The 27,402-nt window shown below is 40.5% G+C and overlaps 1 protein-coding gene across 1 annotated transcript; it reads left to right on the top strand.

Annotated features, from left to right (window-relative positions):
* CDC7 (cell division cycle 7) lies at positions 1-24,349 on the top strand. Its single transcript, XM_081326090.1, has 12 exons — positions 1-250; positions 1,099-1,183; positions 5,033-5,116; positions 7,818-7,953; positions 12,319-12,412; positions 12,501-12,643; positions 13,741-13,984; positions 15,708-15,803; positions 16,811-16,974; positions 18,369-18,451; positions 19,327-19,476; positions 22,709-24,349. Exons 1-12 carry the CDS (start codon positions 128-130, stop codon positions 23,101-23,103), a joined length of 1,797 nt encoding a protein of 598 aa, XP_081182216.1. The 5' UTR covers positions 1-127; the 3' UTR covers positions 23,104-24,349.
* Positions 24,350-27,402: the final 3,053 nt, after the last annotated feature.

Genomic DNA, 27,402 nt, shown 5'->3' on the forward strand with positions numbered 1-27,402 from the left:
TTCAGCTGCCAACCACGCGCTTGGCGCTAGGTACAAATGGGGGAATTGGAAGTTCTCGGAAAGGGCGGCTCGCGTGTCGCCGCCGGTGGTTGTTGTACACGGTAAAAAAAAAAACACGCCACGGGAGATGCGGGATCCTGCAGGGGAAATCGGCTGGATCGTTACAGTTGGAGAGCCCACTTTCACGCCACTAAGCCGAGGAGTCGCGCGTGTTTTAGAGGGCGAGAAGAACAAGGAAGGAAACAGCCCAGTAAGGAGTTAAAAGAATGACATCCTTTCCTCGAGGCTGAAAAAATGAATTCTGCGGGGCCTGTAATTGGGGTCTGGGGCTTCCTGGCTGGGACATGGCTTCATTCTCCCATCGTAGAGTATTTCGTTGTGTTTTACACCAAAAATCGAGAGGTCTTTGTTGTAGGGAACGTGTGTGGCTGGGTATTCTGGGAGATGTTTGTTCGGTATACTAGTCTAGATGGAAAAAGCTGATGCAGTTAATCAAATCGGGAATTTTGCATTACCAGAAGATTTTTTGTTTTTATGCAGCACTCTTGATTTTGTTGTGTACTAAAACATGGTCCAATGTATTAATTTTCTTTCTTTATAGCGCAGTTCGGTTTTAAATAAAGCTACACCACTGCTGAACAGCCTCACTAGACACCTAAGGACTTCCAAGTATCCAGGATCAAATTATATTACACAAAGGGAACATGTTTGGTGTAGTGGTGAAGGCACAAGACTAGAAACCAGGAGACTGAGTTCGAGTCTTGCTTTTGGAGTAAAAGGTTGGGTGCCTTTGGGCCAGTCATTCTCTCAGCCCAACTTACCTCATGAGGTTGTTTTCTGGGGAAAATAGGAGGAAGGAGTATTAGGTATGTTCGCCTCATTGAATTAAAAAGTAATAAAGGTGGGATAAAAATAAAAACAACAAAAAAGTCCCCTGGCCTGTGTTTAGTATAGGCTCCACATATGCACACCCATTTCCCAGACTTATTTAGGGGAAACAAGAAGAAGCTTGTTTAAGTGATTCTGTTTACTCTTAGGAAGCCTCAGACATTACTTTGAAAATATTTCATTCTGTATTATTTGTTTCCTTTCAAATAGTTGGTCATGGAGGCAATTCATCTAGATGAACAACCTCCCTTGAATGCCGAAAACTCATTTAAAAAACATGAGAGCAACAAGAAAGGTATGTATATTTAACAGTAGTCTAAAAACTTCTCATTATCATTTTCCTGAAAATTTATGCTTCTCCTTTTGGAATCTTGATTAGCTTTTTAACACTCCACAAATGATTCTTCAATTTTCATAGTACCCAAAGATGCTTTTCAAAAGGCAGTTGGACTTTCTTAGTTTTTTCCTTGAAAATGTTTCGCTTCTTCTCCAAGAAGCTTCTTCAGTTCTGACTTCATTGTCATGTATGTTTTGTTGGTTGAAAATACTCCTGAGGTTTTCAGATATTCCTGTAAAATATGGAATGACAGTGTTGCTTCGTTTGCAGTTCTCCTCTTTGTTATGGAGGAGCTTCTGCTGGATCTTTTTCTAGATTTGATGAAGGCCTAAGTTCTGAAGGGTTCCTTGATGTGTTTTAGTTCTTTTTCTGTTCCCCCTTTGCTGGTAGGCAAACCTTCAGCCTGGTGAGGTAGAATTCTGATCACTCCCATTTTGTGCTCACCAGTATGTGGTGAGAATCAAAATGTAACACTGATCTCTGTGTGTGGGTCTTCTGTATGCTTCAGTCTTCAGATTTCTGTCTTCCTTAATGTTACGACTTAGTCCAGGAAAGCCAGACTATTTTCCTTAATATCTTCCCATGTGAACTTAAGGTACCTGAGAGTTGATATGTTTGGTGATAGCTTCTGCTTCCTATGTTTTAATCTTAACCCAAGTGTCATTCACATACCTATACCAATGAGTAGGTGGAATTCCTGTGAAGGGAGTATAGGAGGATTTTCAACTAACACAACATACATGCACACTTTAAACCCAAGAATACACGTAAGGCAGAAGCTTGTCCACCCCAAAGATAAAACACCCAAACACAAGCTGAGCAATGTAGTATATGCAATACAGTGCAGTGAGATGTGCAGATCTGGACCTTGGGGAATCAACACATCACTTCAGAAAGGCATAGCACAGCATAGAACAAACCTATCAGGATAAGATTCAGCAGTATATCTGCATTTGAAAGCCACGCCCACCCAGTAGGCCACGCCCACCCTGGCCATACCCACCCGGCCCCCTGAGGGCAACCGCAATGCTGATGCGGCCCTCAATGAAATTGAGTTTGACACTCCTAAGGTAATCCCCCAGGTAGGAAAGTTCATTTAGTGAGTTTTCACATCCTTTTCACATTCAGAAAGGATACTTACATTAGGAATTCAAAACTATGACCAAAAAGAGGCTTCTGTAGCCATGTGGCTTGGATTCAGTCACTGTTGCAATGGCAGCCATTTTTAACACTGTGACTTGCCTGGGCTGTCTGGGTTACAAATGCAATTTCCTGAAGCCAGCAGGTTTTTTTTTTAAATTTGTAATTTTTTTTGTCCCTGGTCACATGGCCAAACAAGAGCTGGTGATTTTTGCAACCTGCACCAGTTAGTTTTTGGTTTTTGGGTGCTGGTGGAGGATCTGCTGCTGCCTGGACTGGAGTGCTAGAATTGCTTCTGTTAAGTTTTTAATTTTGTTGTTGTTGTTACTCTATAATGCTTTGGAAAAGCACAAAGCATTCTAAAAAGTGCTTTTATTTTGGAGATTTGCATATGTTAATGTAGTTTGTAGGTTTTAAATTTAAATTGCCTCTAGAAGTTGTAGGTGCCCCATCACTGAAAACATTTAAGAAGAAATTGGATAGGCATTTATCAGAAATACTCTCTTGTGAGAGCAGTGGGTTAGACTAGATGACCTCAAGGTCTCTTCCATCTCTGTTACTGTTGCAAGCTGACCTTCTGTAAGGTAAAAGGTAAAGGTTCCCCCGCACATGCGTGCTAGTCGTTTCCGACTCTAGGGGCCGGTGCTCATCTCCGTTTCAAAGCCTAAGAGCCAGCGCTTGTCCGAGGACGTCTCCGTGGTCATGTGGCCGGTATGACTAGACGCCAAAGGCGCACGGAACGCTGTTACCTTCCCACCGTAGTGGTCCCTATTTTTTTACTTGCATTTTTACGTGCTTTCGAACTGCTAGGTTGGCAGAAGCTGGGACGAGTAACAGGCACTCACTCTGTTACGTGGCACTCGGGATTCAATCCATTTGATTCTATTAATGAATTTATTTTAAAAATTTCTAAAATTGAATCTGAGCCATTTGACAAATTTTTTGACTTACGAGCCTAATGGGCAGGCTCCATTAGGTTCGTACCTCAAGGACTACCTGTATTCCCCACCATTCAGTTCAGAACTTGAAGAAGCTTTTTGGACGAGAAGCAAAATGTTTTTAAAAACCCCAAGTCCAGTTGCTTTTTGAAAAGCACCTTTGTGACAACCGTGACCTGGGTGATTGAGAATCTCCATAGACATACCAGGAATTGATATAAATTTTACAGAGATCGAAAACTGGTCTGGGGTTTAGAAGAATACAGTTGAATATTTCAAGAATAACATAATTTTTAATTTACTGGTTTATTTAACATTTCAGAACAACTTGCTTTCCGTAAATAATTGATTAAAAATACAGAAGCTGGATTTGCACATCAGTCTAAGCCATAGTCTAAGTCATGAGATGTTTATTTGGCTTAGGCTTAATATATGGAATTTATTTATAAATATAACTAGTTATAAATATAACTAGAATACATGAAACTTCTTGGAACTGTAGAAGGGCTGGTAAGTAACCGATTATATGTTTATGTAGAAGTTGTTACTACTTTGCAACTCCAGGCAGGAAAAAACTGCCAGGACAGTAATGGCATCAATAGCAAGAGTTGAAACTTCTGATAAAACAGTCCAGGAAAGGCTTAAACTATGACTCCAAACACAGCATCTTAGCTATTCAATCTCTTTTCCTTTTCTTCCTGCTTGATAGTTGTTTAATATAGCTACCAACTCGGGTTCCATTACACATATACAGAAAATAAATACAACATCACTGCTGTGCCATCTAGTGATAGAAACATGAAAAGCCACAACTTTAATTTTTCTGAATTGAATTTAATTTCCTCAAGCTTCCTGGAAAGTTTTGGGTTATAGTCCACTTTTGTGATTTTATCTGAAAATAATAATTACTGATTATTTGGGACTTTTCAGTCAGATTTCAGACATACTATAGCATCAAGATAGCGTTAGTTACACTTGTGGAAGATATGTGTAGGGCTCAAGATGTGTAGGATTGATCCTGCCTCGCCCTCCTTGATCTCTTGAGTGGCTTTCAGTACCATCAATCATGGTATTCTGTTGGGCCATCTTTGGAGGGAGTTGAATACAAGGAACTATTTTGTAGTGATTCTCCATTTATCCAAGGTTGGTTCTAGTGTGGTGGGGAAAAGTTGAGTGTGAAATGCTTTGGGCTGCAACTCTCTATCACCAGACATTAGTGGAGTTAAATATGTGTTCGTTTATTTTGTGGAATTGCTTTTGTGTGCCTCAATTTTTCTTTTCTGAATTGCATTATTTTTAACTTTGGTCATAGTTTTTTTAATACTGGGCCTTTTTTTGTAAATTGATAGTTCACAATCCAGTTATCTGTTTAAGATGGCCATATAAAATATCTCAATAAAAATTTGAGGGGTGTTAGCCATACTTCAGTATCAGCTTTCAGCATGTTGTAAACTGGAGGTGATGTTTAGTGTCATTTGTCTTATTACTGTTTATTACGTAGAGGTTTTAATTTTTTTTTATTTTGATTACTATTTATTATGTAAGTTGGTTTTTTTTTAATTTTGAAATGCTAAGCAGCTGCATTTGGGCTACAGATTTCCTAGCTCTCTTTAAAGGACAGCACTTGGTGCTTTAAATGTCACTATTCATTACATTGCAAACATTATGTAAAAGTAAGGGATAATGATTTCAGTTTCTAAAATGACTTATTTTAAAATTTTCTCCATAGGAGCACTTACAGATATTGAAAAGCTTTATCAAGCAGTACCTCAGCTTTCAAATGTGTTCAGAATCAAAGGGAAAATTGGTGAAGGTGAATATGATTTAAAGCTTTTTGAAAATCAAAGTTAAGAGGACTATAGATCATATATCCAAATTTTCTAGAGCCCTTTTTATATACATTATTTCAGAGTTTAGTATTTTTGCCTGCTTGGTTAAACTACAGACTGGATTATCTGAAACCTTATAGACAATGTGTCTAATTTTAAAAATTTAAACAACAGGGAAAAAAGACTTAATCAGTGCTTTGGAATACAGGGAGAATTTAATTTGGCCGTGTTGCTCTACAAGTAAGCTTCTTAACCACCCCTACATATTGTTAGTTTGCCTGGTAGATAGGTTCTCTTATCATTTCCATCCTACAATGAATAGTAGGTAGGAAAGAGTTAACTCAATTTTTTTCTTGTGTCATAGTTCGGATTCTTCTTCTGTCTTCATTTTCCTCTGGGAATACCAAAGGTGCTTTTTCAAAGGCTGTTTTACGTCTCATTCAAGAAGCTGAAGAAGCTTCTTTGATGAGAAGTGAAACGTCTTCTAGGAAAAACAAGTCCAATTGCTTTTGAAGAGGCACCTTTGGTACAACCATGGCCTGGATGATTGAGAATCTATCTAGACATTTTCCTCTGGGAACTGCTTTACATTTTACTTGCAATTGCAGTAGGTCTCTTGGCTCTTAGATATAGCATTACTAAACAATAAACAATGTTTCTTCAGGTTATAGATGGAAGCCTGCAAGACTGAGTATTCCCCATAATCCCCACTGCCACCAAAAGTCTTTAAAAAGGCTAAGATAGAAACTGGTTATTCAAGATGCTAGTAGCCCTTGACTTATGACCAGTTGCTTAGGGTGCATAATAGCCTGCATTTACAGCAGTTTGCCCCATTCTGTGATCGTATGACCTCATTTTATGACACTTTTGGTGAAAACTTTCAGTTTTCATGGAAACTCCCATATAACAAACCCACTGGCTTGTTTAATGACCATGGCATTAGCTTAACGACTCGCAAAAAAAGATAATAAAATCAGGTCAGTCTCACGAGTAACATGCTTTATGACTATCATAACTTAATGACTGTGATAAACAGGCTTTATTATGCTTTTAAGTGGAGGACCTTATTCAAGAACTTCCCTTTATGGAGAAGAAAAGTATGTACCTCTGTGAGTTCCTCCTGCAATTGAAGTGGAACTAGCCAGTAGCAGATTTCCCATTTCAAAGCTATAATTAGGTTTGTAGGTGACCATTGTAAGGCTGATCTGTGCTCTGGAACAATACAGGTAGTCCTCATCTTACAGTGGTTTGGTTACTGACTATTCAAACTTACAGCAGCACTGAAAAGAGTGACTTACAACTGTCCTCAGACTTAAAACCATTGCAACATCCCCATGGACACATGATCAAAATTCAAGCACTCGGTGACTGGCATGTAGCATCTCAGGTCACGTGATCGCCATTTGCAACCTTCCCAGATGGCTTCTAACAAGCAGAGTCAATGGGGATTCACTTGATGATCATGTGATTCACTTAATAACTGCAGTGATTGTTTTACCGTGGTGGTGGTGGGTGGGGGGGAAAGGTTGGCAAAACATTGGGTGCAACTCACTTAAAAACCGCCTTGCTTACAATGGATATCCTGATCCCATTTGTGGTCATAAGTGGACTCTGTATACATAGTTGGGAGATATCCAACTTCATGCTTGCCATTATTTTGACATTATTCAGGAGTATGGCAAGTCAATAGTAACTTGCTTAGGACTTGTCCATTCATTTTCTTTAGTAGTGCTTTTTTCTTAACTCTGATAGGTTAGAAACCTCTTTGAAGAACAAGGAAGTAGCTCTACAATAGTATCACAGGCACAGGTTGTGTGGCTGAAACAGCTTCAAATTAGGTGGAAGGATTTTAAAGAAGGGGGAAAATGTCATTAAAGGAAAAAGAAAACAAAAATATTATTCCAAGTAACTATTTTTTCAATACACTAACTCAGAGCAGATTTTAAAAAATGGAAATTGTTTAAATTAGTAACCAATCTTGTCTGAATTAGAGTATTAAAAGTGTATTCGGAACTTTAAACTTTGCAAAATGGTAAGATTCCTATAGAGGTATAGTTGTAAATCTGTAAAGGTATTATAAGTATCTGCAATTGATAATCTACCTTTATTTTGGGAAGACAAATGAATTAAGGTGGGTGATTTCTTTTCAAAACCTCAGAGGGAATGAATTTGGTGGATATGGTGTTGGGCTGATCTTCTCTCTTTTGTTTATTTTTGATACAAAAAGCCAATGTGATTAAATCTTTTGTCAAAAAATAAAAATCTAATATGCCCTTTTCTGGGCAGTATAGAATATATTCTCTATTCCCATACTTTGAAGACATATAAATCCATAAGTTTGGAGAAGCTCAAAAAACAAAGAACAAGCAACAATTTTTTGAGGATCACCAGCTATTTTTAAAAATCCAAGTGTACAGCTGCAGCACAGTGAATATAAGCTTCCTTCTTAAAAGTTCATCTGAACTATGTATCACAATGACAGGGCTCATGTTCTTGCAATTGCACAGTACTTTAAAAAAAACACAATAAAGTTTAAAATACTTATGCAAAGATCCAAAAAGCTTTGGATGGGGATCTGGTGGTTTACAGAAAGAAAAAGTTTATAGAAAAACAAAATTGACTACTATTCACAACTGGAAACTACTAAATTTTTGCTATGTAATATATCTATATTATTTTTTGTAGGAACATTTAGTTCTGTTTACTTGGCAATAGGCCAGGTACGAGGAGGCCATGAAGAAAAAGTAGCTTTGAAACACTTGATTCCTACCAGTCATCCTGTACGAATTGCTGCTGAACTTCAGTGTCTTATAATAGCCGGGTATGTATGGACGTAGACGTATACAAAGATCTTACATTTCCACAAGACTCGCAATGGACTTCTTGGCATTTAAATTACTTTGATTTATGCTTTTTATAGAGGAAAAGAAACTCACTTCTACCACCTTTGTTACTGCCATTTAACATTCCATTGTCTCTCTCTCTCTCTCACACACACAGAGGTGTGTGTGTTTGTGTGTGTGTAATATATAATATATTTATATTTACAGGTAGTCCTCAACTTACGGCCACAGCTGAGGCCAAAATTTATGTTGCTAAGTGAGAAATTTGTTAAGTGCGTTCTTAATTTACAACTTTTCTTTCCACATCTGTTAAGCAAATCACTGCAGTTTTTAAATTAGTCACATGGCTGTTAAGTGAATCTGGCTTCCCCATTGACTTGGCTTGTCAGAAGGTCACAAAAGGGGATCACATGACTCCAGGACACTGCAACCGTCATAAATGGGAGTCAGTTTTCAAGCATTCGAATGTGAATCACGTGACCACGGGGATGCTGCAAGTCATAAGTGTGAAAACTGGTCATGTCACTTTTCAATGCTGTTGTAACTTCGAACAGTCAGTAAATGAACTGTTGGGAAGTCGAGGACTATCTGTATATATAAATGGACCGTGGAATAATACATAGATACTATATATATTATTTCATTTATTTCATTTCAACAGGACTACAAAAAGTGACTTATGACCAGTTTTCACATTTACGACCATTGCAGCATCCCCATGGTCATGCAATCCAAATTCAGATCCTTGGCAACTTGCATGTATTTATGGAAGTTGCACTGTCCCAGGGTCCTGTGGTCACCAGTTGTAACCTTTCCAGCCAGCTCCCAACAAACTAACAGGAAGCCAGATTCGCTTAACAACTGCATTATTTATTTAACTGCAGCAATTTACTTAACAACCATAGCAAAAAAAGGTGATAAAATGGAGCAAAACCCACTTAACAACTGCCTTGCTTAGCAACAGAAACTTTAGGCTCAATTGTGGTCATTAGTCAAAGGTTATCTATATTCTAATACTAAATAGTGGTGAAGTTGTAATGTGCCCTAAAATTATTCCCCCGCACATGCGTGCTAGTCGTTTCTCTGTTTCAAAGCAGAAGAGCCAGCGCTTGTCTGAGGACGTCTCTGTGGTCATGTGGCCGGCATGACTGGACGCCAAAGGCGCATGGAACGCTTTTACCTTCCCACCGTAGTGGTCCCTATTTTTCTACTTGCATTTTTACGTGCTTTCGAACTGCTAGGTTGGCAGAAGCTGGGACGAGTAACAGGCGCTCACTCTGTTACGCGGCACTCGGGATTCGACCCGCCAAACTGCCGACCTTCCGATATATATATATATATATATATATATATATATATATATATATATATATATATATATATATATATATATATATATATATATATATATATATATATATATTTTCGTAGATTCTCGCGGGTGTCTGTATGTGTAGGTCTAGAGTCTCGGGTTTCTTCCCGCGTTCCTTTCATCTTTAGAAAGTTGTGGCGACGTTTCGACGAAATCCCATCCGTCATCATCAGGCCGGAGTATTCCTCCTGCTGCTTTCAGGAGCAATGCGTGGTCTGTCTGTTCCTTTCCTTCCAACTGCCGGTGGGGCTGTGTTCCGACTGGGTGGAGGCGTGGCTGCTTTCTGATTGGGTGGGGGTGTCTTCCGACTGGGTGGAGGCGTGGTTGTCTTCTGATTGAGTGGAGGCGTGGCTGTCTTCTGATTGGGTGGATGTGTGGTTGTCTTCCGATTGGTTGGAGGCGTGGCTGTCTTCTGATTGGGTGGGGTGTGTTCTGAATGGGTGGGGTTTTTTGTTGTGTCGTAATATCCTGAGTGTTGTGATTTGGTGTCTTGGGGAGTGGGCTGTGTAGTGGCCTCCAGACCAAAAAGACTTGCTAGTCAGCTTCGATGTGGTATCACTATTCACCCAGGTGCCAGTCCAAGAAGCTTTATCAACAATAAGAAGCAAATACCAACCACCTAACCATATTATAGAACTAGCAGAACACTGCTTATCAAACACATACTTCATACACAGAGGCCAGAGATACAAACAAATAGAAGGCGCACCAATGGGATCCCCTCTATCACCAGTTATCGCCAACCTTTTCATGGAAGAATTTGAAACGCTCTAGAAAAGACTACAAACAAACCAAAACTGTGGCTCAGATATGTGGATGACACCTTCGTGATCTGGCCCCACGGAAGAAAGGAGCTAGAAAACTTCCTAACACACCTGAATAGCCTACATCCCAAAATAAAATTCACCATGGAGATTGAAACAAACAACCAGTTACCTTTCCTGGATGTACTTATATACAAAAAACAAAACGGAACCCTAGGACACACAGTCTACCGAAAGAAAACACACACCAACCGTTACCTCAATGCGCAATCACATCATCACCCAGCACAAATAAATTCAGTAGCCAAAACACTAATAACAAGAACCAGACGCCTTGCAGATGAAACACATATACAAACAGAACTACACACCCTGACAGACATATTGACAGCAAACAAGTTCCAAAAAAACAAAATCACCAATATAATTCAGCAGCAGACTCCGAAACAGAAAAACATCCAAGAAGAAGAACAGAACAACGGACGAGCCATCTTGCCCTACATGAAAGGAACAACCGACAAAATCAGTAAAGTACTACGCAAACATAACATCAAAACCGCATTTAACACTGACAGAAAGATATCAACCATCCTGAGAAATCCCAAAGACAAAATAGAACTGGAAAACCAGGGCATATACCAAATCCCATGCGCCTCCTGTCCAGCAACATACATCGGACAGACTAACAGAAGAATAGAGGTACGTGTAGAAGAACATAAGAACTCAGTACAGAAGAAAGATCGCACATCTTCACTAGTACAACACATAAACACTACGGGACACAACATCAATTTTGAAGGTACAAAAACAATCGCCAAAATAGAACATCTCAATAGCAGAATAATCAGAGAAGCCATTGAAATAGAAAAACACCCAGACAGTATGAACAAGCGAGACGACACCTCCCGCCTACATGCCATTTGGAAACCAGCATTGATAGACAAACGAATTTCAGCAAACAAGGATTTAAAAAACCAACAAACAACCCCAAATGCCACCAGCCCCAGCAAGACTCATCCACACCCAGAACAAAAACTCTCCCACACAGAAGATAGAACAAGTCAAGCAAAAGTGCTATCACCCAAGCAGAAGAACGCACACACGAACCTGACTGACCCATACCAGAGATGCATGGCGGGTCCTCGAACTCGGAGCCAAGCCAAAGCTCTGGAGGCCACTACACAGCCCACTCCCCAAGACACCAAATCACAACACTCAGGATATTACGACACAACAAAAAACCCCACCCATTCAGAACACACCCCACCCAATCAGAAGACAGCCACGCCTCCAACCAATCGGAAGACAACCACACATCCACCCAATCAGAAGACAGCCACGCCTCCACTCAATCAGAAGACAACCACGCCTCCACCCAGTCGGAAGACACCCCCACCCAATCAGAAAGCAGCCACGCCTCCACCCAGTCGGAACACAGCCCCACCGGCAGTTGGAAGGAAAGGAACAGACAGACCACGCATTGCTCCTGAAAGCAGCAGGAGGAATACTCCGGCCTGATGATGACGGATGGGATTTCGTCGAAACGTCGCCACAACTTTCTGAAGATGAAAGGAACGCGGGAAAAAACCCGAGACTCTAGACCTACATATATATATATATATATATATATATATATATATATATATATATATATATATATATATATATATGCCGGGCACATGACCACGGAGACGTCCTCGGACAAGCGCTGGCTCTTCGGCTTTGAAACGGAGATGAGCACCGGCCCCTAGAGTTGGAAACGACTAGCACGCATCTGTGGGGGAACTTTTACCTTTACCATATATATGTGTGTGTGTGTGTGTGTGTGTAAATTGCTGCAAAATCAATTTAAGTAATGGCACCACAATGCATCATTTTTTTTGCTAGGCATATTTTAGGGCATTATATCTAGCCCATGGAAGATATTTTGTGTGTGTGCGCGCATAGATGTGAATATTTTAAATCATCTTTATTGTGTAACTTAAATTTGGATCTCGCTTCATGATTTTGAATGTCCTTAGAATTACAAAAGTAGTTTTGAAAAATGACATCAGCCATTTTGATAAACTTGTTTTCTGGATTTCATCAATGGAAAGCTGTTAGTGTGAAATGGTTTTCCTTAAAGAATAATGAAGTATTTGTTTAGAAAAGCTCAGTGGAAACATGCTAACAAGGCTATTGTTCTCTTTATTTTCCCCTTTTGGTAGGGGGCAAGATAACGTCATGGGAGTTAAATATTGTTTTAGAAAAAATGATCACGTGGTAATCGTTATGCCTTATCTGGAACATGAATCATTTTCGGTGAGTCCTAAATTCCTTTTTATTAAAAGAATTAAGAGAGTTTGATTGCAAGTTAATGCACGCTTAACTTATTACAACATTTGTACAGGACATCTTGGATTCTCTCTCATTTGACGAAGTAAGAAACTACACATTTAACCTCTTGAAAGCTTTGAAGCGCATTCATCACTTTGGTATCATTCACCGTGATGTCAAGCCCAGTAATTTTCTCTACAACAGGCAACTGCAACAGTAAGTCTAACCTACCATGTTCTTATATGGTATATTAAATCTAGTAAATTAATCATGTATTTAGTAAAAAATAATTGGGTCACGAATGTCACGATAAGGTCGAGAAAAATCTAGTATTTATGGTAGATGGGAGGAGATGTATTGAACCTCGTGGCCTGCCAGTTTGGTAAACTGGTAAATTTCCAAATCAATTTTGCCACATTTAACAGACATGTTTTTTGCATACAGTTTTTCAGTAGGTTATTCTCATTCTGTTATTAAATACGGATATTAAACGTAATATGGTACAAATTTTATATACAGTGTTTCCCCGAAAATAAGACCCAACCGGAAAATAAGCCCTAGCATGATTTTTCAGGGTGCTTGTAATATAAACCCCACCCCCAAAATAAGCCTCAATTAAGATCGTCAGCCAGACAGACATATTGAGTACCGTATTTCCCTGAATATAAGCCTTAACCAGAAAATAAGCCCCAATGCGTCTTTTGAAATAAAAATTAATATAAGATCCGGTCTTATTTTTGTGGAAACACGGGTATGTGCTTTCAATATCTGAATAATATTATTAATTAATTAATTAATTTAATTGGATTTGTATACCGCCCTTTCCCGAAGGACTCAGGGCAGTTTACAGGGAATTAAAACAAGAAATACAAAAATTAAAAAACAATTAAAAAGATTATAAGAGTCCCTGAAAGAGTAAAACCCCCAATTAAAATTAAAATTCTCAGCCTGGGCAGGTCTTCAGGTCCCGGTGGAATGAACGGAGGTCGGGGGCAGTCCTCAGCTCCACGGGCAGCTGGTTCCAGAGGGCAGGCGCACCCACTGAGAAGGCCCTCCCCCTGGGCGTTACCTGCCGGCAATCTTACCGGCGGCACCCTGAGAAGACCCTCCCTGTGGGAGCACACTGGACGAAGGGAGCTTGATGCTGGCAGCAGGTGTTCCCTCAGATATCCCGGACCCAAGCCATTTAGGGCTTTATAGGTCATTACCAGCACCTTGAATCTCACCCGGAGGGTGAAGGAAGAAGTTGTTAGATTATTTTACAAGAAAAGTGAGTATTATCATTAACTGTTTCTATTTTTAATTGTCTTTAGATATGCATTGGTTGACTTTGGCTTGGCACAAGGAACTCCTGAGACAAAAGTGGAACTTCTCAAAGTCATACCATCCGAGACCCAGCAAAGAGGTTCTGCTTACAACAAACCTTTGCTAACTGTGGGAAGCCAAATTGCTTCCCCACCATCAAGGCAGCTCATTCATCAGTCAGCTACAAAAACAGCTAATAAAAGGCTTTCTTCCGTTTCACAAACGCAGATTAAACAAGGACACAAAAGAAAGGTTCTAGTTCCTTTTCTCGTAATTTTGCTGGCTGGATGTATTTAATAAGTAACTTTATCCAACAGGGGGAGATATAACACCAGAATAATATGTCATTCTGTTTCAGAGTTTTTGTATTTATATGAAACATTGGGGTGGGTGGGGTGGAAATCGGTATCTGATATCACAGAAAACCGGATTTTATTACTCTGAAATATTTATGCTTACATAATATTCATATGAGAGTATTGTGTATTAATGGGTTCCAGTTTGGTTACTACGGAATAAAAAAAAATCTGCGTCTGTTCCATTATATACCTCTTTGTATTAAGCTGTAACTACTCGAAGCATTACACTGAATGAATATGGGGTGGCAATATATGATCAATCTAATATGGACTTGGAAGCCAAGTTCCTATCTCACCTATGGTGTAGTGGTTGTTATACTGGTACTGGAGAGACCCAGGTTCTGAACCACCTCAATCCCAGCAGCTTACTGGGAGACTTTGACCCAAGCAGCTTCTCAGTGTCTCAAAGATTGATCAATGGGTTGATTATATGTAATCGGGTCGCATACTTTTCACGATGATCTGACCTTAGCTGGTTCCTCACCACTATAACTGAGTCTAGCTACATTATTGCTGGCATTTTCTTCTCTTTCCGTTGCCTTTCCCAGCATGAGGGTTTTCTTCAGAGATCTAGATTTTCACATAATGTATCCAAAGTAAGATAATTTGAGCCTGGTCTTTTGTGCCTCTTTGGGTTGACTTGTTCAGTTATGGATTTGTTTCTTTTGTTGGCTCTCTGTGGTTTTTCAGAAGTCGTCTTCAATGTTAATGCTCAAAGGCATCAATACTGGTTTAGTCTTGCCTCTTCAGAGTCTAACTTTCGTAGAGTGTTGCATGAGTACCGTTAGCTCAGGGGTCCCCAACTCCCTGAGCTGCAGCCCAATACTGGGCCGTAGCTCGTTCAGAACCGAGCCGCGGAAGTGGCAGGTGAGCACACGCAACTCCATTTGCGCGAGCAGTGGGTGAGCGCACACACAGCTCGATTTGTGCAGGTGGCAGGCGCATGTGCAAATGGAGCTGTGCTCTCGCCCACCACCTGCCTAGAACTATCCTCTCCCCCCATAAGCCCAGAATGCCAGAAAGGTTGGGGACCACTGCCATAGCTTGTACAATTTTGATCTTTGTAGGTATAGAGGCATCGTGGTATTTGAATAAGACCTTTTTCCAAGACCTTTGTGACTGCTGTACCAAATGCTAGGCTGTGGTGTGTTTCATGATGCTTCTTCCTTTATTGTTGATGGTGGATCCTAAAAGGCAAAAGATACCCATCGTTCAGTACCTTCATTGTTCATTGTAAGGTTTGTTCTGCCTGCTGTTGTTAGTTTGAGGTTTATATTTAATTTTAGCCCTATTTTTTCACTGTGCTCCTTGATTTGTGTTACCAGATCTTGCAGATCCTTCACATTTTTGGCTTTAAGGATAATGTCATCAATAAAGCACAGGTTTATTCATGTTTCTTCTTCCAGTTTCAAAACCATGCGAATTTCCTGTCTCACAGGGATATTGTTGAAAAATCGGAGGATGGAGCACAATGTATTCTGTCATTAGCCCTGGAGTAAAAACAGCATAATTGATAAATACAGTTCTTTCAGTATTTGCTCATTAACTTAAAGGCTGCACTGCTGTGAATGCTGCATTAGAGAGAGAATCCTCATTGTCCTTTCTTGACATCACAGGAGGATCCAGACTGTCATTCTGTTCAGCGTTCGGTTTTTGGGGAGAGAAATTTCAATGTGCGAAGCTCAGCATTTCAAGCCCGTTCCACAGTTAAAGTAAGTATTCTTATCACAGAGGAACATGTTGAGAGGAAGAGTTTGTCTTTGGTCAACCACCATTCATTCATTTTCATTCATTCAGTGACCAAAGTTACAGCGGTCTTGAACAAATGGTATTTCTGTCTAGTCCCCAAAACTACATCCATTGCAGTTTCTCTTTGGTCATGTGATCAATATTGAGCGTTAGGTGGCACAGGGGTGCTTTAACGTCTCCCACCTGTCTTGTCTCCCCCTCCCATCTCTGCTGTGTACTCCACCACCTCTGCCAGCCCTATTGCCCTGTGGCAAACCAACTAAGTGGTTGGGGCAATGGGAGGCTTTGCACTGGGGAACTGGCTGCAGCGTGGGGTTTGTGGCAGTACTTTGCGGTGGTAGCAGTGCTAGTGGTGCTGGAGCTGAGTTATAGACTGGGGGTCATGGTGGCTGGCCTTGATTAGTAAAGGTCCAGGGCAGTACTTTCGTCCTAGTGGCACTTTGTAGGATAGCCAGAAGGGAAGAGGTGAGGGGAACATGGATGGATGGGGTTCAAGGGGCAGCGTAGCCTCAAGACAGGCCGGGAGCAAGCTAGGAATGGCTTGAATCAGGGTGAATCTTCACCTAATGGCCGTATGGGATTCAGGACTGTCACGATTGTTGTCACTGAATGATGCAGTCATGTGATGCTGTGCTTTACAACTGCGTAGCTTAATTCTGGTCCCAATTACCATCATCAACCAAGGAATACCTGTATTTATAAAACTTGGAAGCCTGGACTGGTTGAGTTCTGCTAAGCAGTTAGGGAATAGGGATGGCATTTTATTTCTAATGGTGTTTTTTTTTAAAAAAAATCCATGTAATTTGATATGTTTTCTTGAGTAAGTTTTTATATTTAACCCTTTTTTATTTATAATTGTGCATTAGTGCAGTTAACCATTACAAGTCTCATGAAAGAAATCGGTACACCTCTTCCTGTGTTTGAATATGCCTTGCATTAAAATGCAGCTTTTATTTTACTGCTCACAAAGCAACCCAGGATAATGGATATTCCAGTTAGGAAACTGTCGGTGAAGAAGAAGGCAACTCCAGTTGTAAATAATGGTTTAGGCAAGAAAGCTGCCAGCAGCACCCCAACTCACTTGGCCTGTGACTGTTACGCAAAAGATAGCGTCTGCACCATTTGTCTTTCAAGGTAATTCATTATTGATGCGGTAAAAGGACTCACTCTGTTGCCAAGCAGCGTTAAAACTGTAGATAAATTAATGGATTTAGCAAGCACATGCTACATTTAGAACCTTGAAATGTAACAGTAGGAAAAAAATATCAAACACTTAGTTCACCCACATGATGTTATAATGGCGTACACTTTCAGTACAAGAATTCTCAACCAACATAGGCTTGAGCCCTTTCCAGTTTCCATTATAGCAGTGTCAATTTGGGAGGATGTCAGATATAGAATGCATAGAAAAGATTTATTATCTACTTGTTACTCCTTCCTGTATAAACTGATTTAGTATCAGCTAGATAGTCCATACAAGTATCAAAACAACAATCGTAGACATAGAGCGGTAGGAAAAATAGCATCCAGGTTCTATAGCAGGGGTGTCAAACTCAATTTCATTGAGGGCCGCATCAGCATTGCGGTTTCCCTCAGGGGGCCGGGTGGGCGTGGCTAGAGTGCGTATGGCCTACTGGGTGGGCGTGGCCAACTCTACATCGTTCGCATCAAGGGTGCCTATGGGGGCCTGGGCAGGAGTGGGACAGATCTGAGGGTCTCTGGCAGAAGGAGGGTCTCTGGGTCAGGGCCAAGGCAGTGGGGGCCGTTCCCTCACTGTTTCCAGGATGGCTTCACGGGCCACATGAAACCACTTCGTGGGCCGGATCCGGCCCCCGGGCCTTGTGTTTGACATGTCTGTTCTATAGGATAAGTTTAAATAGATAGGTTCTCTAGAACCAAAACGATACAACTACAAAACAAATCCTTTGCAATTCTACTCATGAGTACTGTATAAACAGATGTAAGCTGTGTATGTATATATTCCCAATAACAGGAGAAGTAATTATATGGTTTAATTTTAAAAATGTTGTAGCTAGAGAGCAAGATATCAGAAAAGCATGGTGTCCTGTGGGTGTAATTGGTTCAGATTTTGGGCTTCCAAATTAGTGTTTGTGTTGGCAGAGAATTCTGGAGTTGCAATCGCAGCATGCTATTTATCCTGCTAGACATCCTTTAATATTACCATATAAAAGTACATCCCAGATCAGTCCTGTATAGTATACAGGTAGCATGTTGCCCACCAAGCAGCCTTGTGTGGTCTGCAGACTTTTTTTTTTTTTGAAAAAAATGTAAACTTACAGCAATCACAAAAGACATGCTGCCAAGCGGCTCCAGCATTTCCGCTGTTTCCCAAGACACACAATCATCACTCCAATAATCTCTTTGTGGCCCATGAAGATTTTTAATGTAGCCATATGGCCCTTTGCCCTCAGTGAGTAGAGCAGGCCTGATCTAGAAAGTACTTTGGTTGTTGAATGTTCAAATTGTATGCTATTATTTTCTTTTTTTGTTTTCTATTTAACCCCAAGACGTCAGCAGGTTGCCCCAAGGGCAGGCACTCCTGGATTCAGAGCACCAGAAGTATTAACAAAGTGCCCTAATCAAACTACAGGTACAATAAATCAAACTTACACTAGCTACTAAATCCAATAAACTATTAAAACTATTAAAATGTTTTTTTTATTAAAACTTGTTAGCTAAAATAAGAACCTTAGATAGAAACTATCTTTATCTGAAGTATTTACTACGATGTTTCTATTTTAAACAAAGGAGAAAAAGTAGAAAATTCAAATGATTTTAGTTTTGTGCTATTTTTTTTAAAAGCCCTTGTTCTGAATATGTAATATCCATTAGCATGCTGTCTTAGAGCAAGCATAATTAACATAATATTCTTCCAGGCAGATTTTTAAAGTTTCAAACTGACGAAAAATATTTAATAAAGCTGTCAGATGTGGAATTTAAGCATTTTGGAAATATGAATACTACTTCCACCTGTCTCAGAAAACCATCCAGATTGATACTGTTTCAGTCAGTGTATCTGAATTCTACAAGATTTTTTTTAAACTTTTCTGCTGCTGAAACAATAATGTTTTGATATCTTTTAGTATTTACTGTAATGGGACAGTGACGAACCCAAGTTTCCTCTTGAAAAAAAAAGTCACGTAAATTCGGGCTTATCAGAAACATTTTGCTGTCATACAATTTTGAACTAATTCCTTCATTGAACTTTCCACAACGGCTTGCTTTACCCTTTTCATAAATTGCACTGAGTATTTATAAGGTATTATTGCAGATCCTTCATCCTTGCTTGGTTCTTCCTGAAGTTAATTTGGGAAAGATTATAAAATATGAAAAGCCAAAGAAACACAGCAGTCTTTATGTTGAAATATATTAAATAATGCTTTCTATAATATGCTTTGACTCTTCAGATTTTTTTTAACACTGGGAATCTAATCTTTGTTACTAAAGTCTTGTTTCTAATTACAGCAATTGACATGTGGTCTGCAGGAATTATATTTCTCTCTCTGCTGAGTGGTCGGTATCCATTTTACAAGGCGAGCGATGATTTAACAGCTTTGGCACAGATCATGACTATTCGTGGCTCCAGAGAAACCATTCAAGCTGCTAAAACATTTGGTACGCAGGTTTTGTCATTCTTTTTTGAGCCTGTTTGTAACTAATGTTATTATTATTTGTCTATATTTTTTTTATTTATTTTTATTTTAATTCCATTTATATCCCGCCCTTCTCCGAAGACTCAGGGCGGCTTACAAACTTAGCAGTAGATATATGTAGATAATTAGGATTATGTTCATGGATTTCTACATAATTTCAGATAAAACGGCGTTGGAATTCATTCATCTAAACGTCAGGGCCAAATTCCTTAAATCATCTCAGACTTCTAAATAATCCCATAGAAAACAAACATACAAATCAAATCAGAGGCATCCAGTTTGTGAAATAAAAAGGCTGCAAGCCAATCTGTAGCTAGTTAATTCTAATCAGTGTTACCGGCTCTGAATCGCCCCTCCTCAGATTTGTATTCCTCTTTCATTCCCGTTCTCCTTTCCCAGAATTGTAACCAGACCTCTTTTTGCTGCATTTCTCTATAGTACTACAGGGTAGACCTCAACTTACGTCCACAATTGAGCCCAAAATTTCTATTGCTAAGTGAAACATTTGTTAAGTGAACTTTGCCCCATTTTGCAACCTTTCTTGCCCGCAGTTGTTGGGTGAATGACTGCAGTTGTTAAGTTAGTAACTATGGTTGTTAAGTGAATCTGGCTTCCCCATTGATTTTGCTTGTCAGAAGGTCACAAAAGGGGGGAATCACGTGACCCCAGGACACTGCAACCGTCATTAATATGAGTCAGTTGCCAAGCGTCCAGATTTTGATCCGCTGACCATGGGGGATGCTGCAATGGTCATAAGTGTGGAAAATAGTCGTAAGTCACTTTTTTTCAGTGCCACTGTAACTTTCGAGGGAACTGTTGTATGTCAAGGACTACCTGTGCTCTCCAAAAAGAGACTGCCAACAGAAGGGCTTCAACTCCCAGGATGGCTTCACCTGGATGACATTCCTCATTTTCCATTCTACCTACAGTGCTTAGTTGTAGTTACCTAAGTGATTTGTGCAAAATATTTTGCCCTAAACATCAACTTGCCACAATAAAAGATCACGATGGGGAAAAATCTTTCTAAATCTGTCAACAAAATCCTATTAAGGCAGAATCAGCAATTCAGTAAACATAGTATGTCTTTGGCATTACAGTGAAAATGATAAAATGAAAGCCACAGTGTCAGTGCTGCCTTTGCTGCACTCCGAAGAGCTGCAGGTATTCAGTTTAAATACACTTCAGATACCTGGGGATAACAGATTTTCACCAAATTTAAAAGTTTACAGATACCCGCCCCCCCCCCCATATCCATCAAAGCAACAGCAAAAACTACAGACTCACTGGGGATGGTGTCAGTTAAGTCTTTGTTTATATTTCTTGGTTATTATGTCTTGTGGTGTCTTCTGCGTCTCTTAATAGCAGAGGTGCTCGGCAGATAACGGTCAGACAGCCTCTTCCTTCGTAGGGTAGTGCAAAATAGCTCAAAGATATTTTGTGCTTCAAACAGCTGTTTGACAGTTTGTCGACAATTCCATACTGAGAACAAAGCTTACACGTCTTTGACTTGTAAGTCAGGTACAGAATAAAACAGGCTGCTTTGTTTAGGCTGCGAAAGGCAATACATTCATTTGTAGCAACGGGGTTTCAAGAGCTTCCAGTTGATGAGGTGAGTGCAGCCATGAATTGCATAGCTGAGGTCTGGCTAAGTTGACTCTTGGCTGCTGTATCTTCATAGTCATGCACAGTGGGACCAACATCCGCAGGACAATCAACCCAGAATGTTGACAGTTTCACTTATTTTTTTCCAGAAATACATATCTGGAAATCATGTGGGATGTGTTCCTTCTCCCTCTTTTTCTCCCTCCCTCTCCTTCTCGATGAGGATGTACGTATAGAGAGACTGGCTCAGATTGGGGCAATACACTGATATTCCCAATGAATTCAGTAAGAATTGTCTTAGCAATCTTCTGTTCTGTATGCTTGCTGCTAATTTTTATAGCCTTGCGGTGCTATACAAAATTTTTAGCTGTGTACAGTATACGTAGGGAGGCAGTGGGTTAGGACGCTGAGCTTGTCGATCAGAAGGTCGGCAGTTTGGCGGGTCGAATCCCAAGTGCCGCGTAATAGAGTGAGCGCGCCTGTTGCTCGTCCCAGCTTCTGCCAACCTAGCAGTTCGAAAGCACGTAAAAATGCAAGTAGAAAAATAGGGACCACTATGGTGGGAAGGTAACAGCGTTCCGTGCGCCTTTGGCGTCTAGTCATGCCGGCCACATGACCACGGAGACGTCCTCGGACAAGCGCTGGCTCTTCAGCTTTGAAACGGAGATGAGCACCGGCCCCTAGAGTTGGAAATGACTAGCACGCATGTGCGGGGGAATAATTTTAGGGCACATTACAACTTCACCACTATTCAGTATTAGAATATAGATAACCTTTGACTAATGACCACAACTGAGCCTAAAGTTTCTGTTGCTAAGCAAGGCAGTTGTTAAGTGGGTTTTGCTCCATTTTATCACCTTTTTTGCTATGGTTGTTAAGTAAATTGCTGCAGTTAAATAAATAATGCAGTTGTTAAGCGAATCTGGCTTCCTGTTAAGTTTGTTGGGAGCTGGCTGGGAAGGTTACAACTGGTGACCACATGACCCTGGGACAGTGCAACTTCCATAAATACATGCAAGTTGCCAAGGATCTGAATTTGGATTGCGTGACCATGGGGATGCTGCAACGGTCGTAAATGTGAAAACTGGTCATAAGTCACTTTTTGTAGTCCTGTTGAAATGAAATAAATGAAATAATATACATAGTATCTATGTATTATTCCACGGTCCATTTATATATGCAGATAGTCTTCGACTTCCCAACAGTTCATTTACTGACTGTTCGAAGTTACAACAGCATTGAAAAGTGACTTATGACCAGTTTTCACACTTATGACTTGCAGCATCCCCGTGGTCACGTGATTCACATTCGAATGCTTGAAAACTGACTCCCATTTATGACGGTTGCAGTGTCCTGGAGTCATGTGATCCCCTTTTGTGACCTTCTGACAAGCCAAGTCAATGGGGAAGCCAGATTCACTTAACAGCCATGTGACTAATTTAAAAACTGCAGTGATTCGCTTAACAGATGTGAGTCGGAAACGACTAGCACGCATGTGCGGGGGAACCTTTACTTACGTTGTAATGTTAGACCATGTTGCAGAAAATGGCTCTGCATTCTGAAGAACATTCTAACAAGTGCCTTTCATTTAGGTAAATCAATCCTGTGTAGCAAAGAAATCCCAGCCCAGGATTTAAAGAAACTCTGTGAAAGGCTGAGGGGGAAAACTACCAGCTTTGACAATTCAGCAGGTGATGTACAAATCAACCCTTCTCAGGAATTTGCTTTGCCAGTTGGAATAGGCAATGGTCCAGATTCCGCCCTTCAGACATCCAAAAAGCACGTGCAATATCAAAAACAAAGTGGTCATGAAGATGGTGGTAAAGAAAAGAAAACTATACAAAAGCAGCCTGAACCCAAAGGATGGGACAGAGTTCCTAATAGCGCTTATGATCTCCTTGATAAACTATTGGACTTAAATCCTGCTACAAGGATTACTGCAAAGGATGCTTTGCTGCATCCTTTTTTCAGAAACATGAAGCAATAAAAAGACTTGACACTGTATTGTGTGGGTGTTAAAGTACTATTAGAGTCGGTCACTCTTTAAAGAGGAAACCAAAAATCTGAGAAACATTATTTACAGCGCAGTGTTGGTATTGAAGGAGTAAATACAATTTGGCTTTTCGGACAGGTTTTTAAAACAATTTCAAAGTGCATTTGATTATTTCACCATTTTATGGTGTATTCAGAAATGGCAACATGCAATCTATATAATGGGATTGAAATCTGAGGAGGGTTAAATTTGGCTGGGCAGATATGGTAAAGGAATTATTCTGGTAGGCAATGAATTCAATGTTTATATATTTTTAATTTCACAGATCTGGGTGGGATTGATTTTTGTGATTTGTAACTTCTGCTAGTTATTGACAAATGCTTAGGTTGTTTGTTTCTTGCAGAAGAAAAGTAACATTCATTTTAGATGTAAGATACATGTAAGTGTAGCTCCTTTGACAGAATTGTTGGGGAATTCTGACAGTGTAATCTTAATATGATAAAGGATATTAAGGCATTGCTCAAGAATTTATATTTTATGACTAGGAAAGAGTATTGAAAACACTCACTCCGAGGACCTGGAACCTTTTCCTCTTAAGAGCATATATCATTTACTTTCTTTTTCATATGCCTTTGGAACTGTTGTCTTTTCATTGTATAAACTATATAATATTCTTTTCTTGTAAAAACAATGTACAGATACAGCATTAGCTTATTGATTAAGTATGTACAACTGTATTATAATTTTGTGATGAATTTATTAGAATGACCAAAATAAAATATTTTTTTAATAAAAAAATAAAAGCCATTATATAAAATATAACAAATGATGTCTGCAGACAAAAGATAGTATGTTTGTAATGAAAGCAATCTGTACAAATTAGAAACATATCATAGTCCAAGGGCTGCCTTAGTTCTTGGAACCAATTTTCTAAGACTGTAATAAGCTTACAAGGTAGACATACTTTAGAATGAAATCATAACCCTTCCCAATTAAAAAAAATATGTAAAATTGGAATGAATGTTCAGTTATCTTGTCTTTAATACAAATTGAGTTTTCTAGACCTAAGCCTAGGCTCTGATAATTGAGAATAATCTCTGACACCTATGGAGAAAAGTAATCGGCATTAGAAGCATTCTTCATTCAAGTAACCACGGCAAAACTAGAGTCAAATCTTACTGCAATGTGAAATGAAGAGGCATGCATATGCTTATCTCTTTTTTTTAAGACTGCTTTTCCAAGATCTCTGTTCGAATAAAGCTAGGTTAGTTTTCTGAGATTTGTGTTGACTTTCTGTTATAGAGTGAAAAGCAGGGCGCTGCGCAGTGAAAACCGCCGCACAGCAAAAATGGGGCGGTGCTAGCGAGTGTCACTCTGGCACTGGCACCGCCCCATTTGTGTCGCACATGCTTGCAGCTCCGTTTGCATATGTAAAATGCTTCCCCCACTCTTCCTCCAGTCCACCAACAGAGAGAGGTTGGAGACCTCTGTTCTAGTCCCTGCCAGCTGATACACTTTGGCTAATGGGATCTGTAGCATGCCCATTCTACTAGATCTGGTTGGAAAAAGGCAGTCTCAGGTATGCTGGTCCCAAGCTCTGTAGGGCTTTAAATGTAATCGCTAGCACCTTGAATTGTACCCAGAAACACGCTGATAACCAATGCAGATCACGCAGAAGTGTCATTAGGTGTGCCATGTATCTGGCACAATTTACTACCCGCACAGCCGCTTTCTGCCCCAGTTGAAGTTTCCAAATGATCCTCAGGGGCAGCCCCATGTAGAGTGTGTTACAATAGTCTAAACAGGTTACGAGGGCATAAGCTAGCAGGGCTTCCCAGTCCAGGTCAGGGTGCAGCCTTTGAAGGTGTACAAAGGCCTAGCCAGAGCTGCCACTCGCTTGCTACTCAAGCAGGAGCTGCAAGTCCAGGAGGACACCCAGATTGCACACCGGGTCTCTGTAGTAGTGCAACTCCATCCAGAACCAAAGATGGAAAAACCTTGTCTGTGTCTGGAGTGTCCAAATACCCACAGCCACACTGTTTTGCTTGGGGTGAGTCAGAGCTCATTTCGTCCCATCCAGCCCCCATCATCCCCCAGACACTGGGACAGGACAGCCACAGCATCACTCAAAGGGCCTGAGAGAGAGAGATCTCATCCCAAACTGACGGATCACCTCACCCAGCGACTTTATGTAAATGTTCAATAGGAAGAAAGAACTCTTGAGGCATCCCACAAAATAGAAGCTGTGGGCTGCATTTCTCTCCCTCCAGTCAGTGGACTGGAATCAGCCCTTGGAGGAAGGAGGAGAGCCGGCACAATTTCTGAAGCCAGTCCAGAAGGATACAGTGATCAACGGTTTGATGTTCAGACAGTAATAGGTAAATTAATCATTAAAGCTTCCTTCAAGTTGAGCTCAGCTCTTGATTATGTCACGGACATATTTATGCCACTTTCTTGGTAGCAATATGGAAATGGTTTGCCATTGCCTTCTTCCAGATTATTTTGACTTGCCAGTCAAACCTATAGTCCTGAGGTCTCCCAGCTATGAAGGCCAATTCTGCCTACTTTCTGCCCAAAGTCAGGTAATCTTGCTGAGCCCAGTAACTATATTACTAGTACATTAACTAGTAAGAGACCGATAGACTCAGAAAATCTTTGGCGTAGTTCTGTCAGCATCTTCAACTGTCATCTTGCCCTAGTTAGATCTTTCCATGTATCTTCATGAAAATAGTTATAATCCTAAAACTACAACTTCAGTGTCTGATACAACAACGATTGGATCAGCTAGGGGAGGGGTCGGCAACCTTAAACACTCAAAGAGCCACTTGGACCCGTTTCCCAGAGAAGAAGAAAAAACGCTGGGAGCCGCAAAACTTGCGTGCGTGCGCGCGTGCGCATGCAAGGAAGAGAGCTTGACTGAAGAGTTTAATTAAAAAGAAATAGAGGCTGCTGGGCATGAGTTCTTTCTCTCCCTCTCCCTCCCTCTCCCCCCCTCTCCCTCTCTCCGATCTTCTGCTCACCTGGCAAGCTGGCTTCACACTGTTCTCGGACAAGCTGAATGACACACATTCTTCTTGGGCTGGGTCTCCTAATGCTTCCTGTGGACACGCAGCAAAGGCAGGAGCCTCGCCCAATAAGCTTGTCAGCTGCTCGGAGGACACCGTGAGTTATACACACACACAGAGAGAGAGAGAGAGAGAGAGAGAGAAGGGAAGTACAAGTGCCTCTCTCTGTCTCTGTCTCTCTCTCTGCAAATGGCGGAGGATGACTGGGAGCTGCAGGAGAAGGCTGAAAGAGCCGCAGGCGACTCCAGAGCCACAGGTTGCCGACCCATGAGCTAGGGAGACCCAGCTCCAGGGTTATTCTTAGTCACGGAAATTCATTGGGTCACTTAGCTTAGCCTACCACTCAGTGTTGTGATAAAATGAAGCATTTCTGTGTAAGCTGCCTTGGGGTCTTAGACGAAAGACAAGAAAATAATTCTACAAATAATTGTATGCAATTGGTATTAATAAAATTCATAGGCTGGATTGCCAGAGAACGTGTGTGTGTGTGTGTGTGTGTATTAATACGCACTATCACCCGTAACACTCTTTGCAACACTTTCTGTTAAATTTAGAATCAAGTCTGCACCATCCTCCTTTCCATATAAATTCAGCTACAGAATAAATAATGATACATAGCGGCAAAATAATTCGTGAATCAAGATCCTTAGAGTGAAGTGATGGCATTTCTTTCATTTTTTGCAGCTTTTTGGCATCAGCTCTTAGGGATAAATGTTTGCAGATGTCAGAATATTGATTGCAGAAAACCTTGAAACCCACAAATCCCTGGGGCCTAGGTCTTAGTAATTTCTGCTGTTTATGTAATTTCAGCACAGCACGTCACCGAGAAGTTATTTATCTAAAAGAACTGTGGCCAAATTTGGCAGGCAAAGCTGCTGCAATGCTTATGAAGGTACTGCTTCCTCCAACGTTCCTTTGTGCTATGGTAATCATAAAATGTTAGCTAATATCCATTTTTTTTCTACCAGACTTAAGGTCTAGAACAGGTGAGTGGAATGGCCCTTTTCTTTTTTTAACAAAAGTGGTACCTGTTCAGCTGGCCAAATGTTCAGCAATGATGTCTTTAATTTAGTTTTAACTATCAGTGGAAGAGAATATATCTTAGGGTTGAACTGTAGGTCCTTGGTGGTCTCTGAGCTTGGTGGTTTTCTTGCAGACGTTTTGTTACCGAACTAGATAACAACATCAGTGCTAGAAGGGAACGGGGTTTGCTCTCTTTATATGCAAG

The sequence above is a fragment of the Vipera berus genome, assembly GCF_964194415.1.
Source record: "Vipera berus genome assembly, chromosome: 3".
In the NCBI taxonomy this organism is placed as follows: domain Eukaryota; kingdom Metazoa; phylum Chordata; class Lepidosauria; order Squamata; family Viperidae; genus Vipera; species Vipera berus.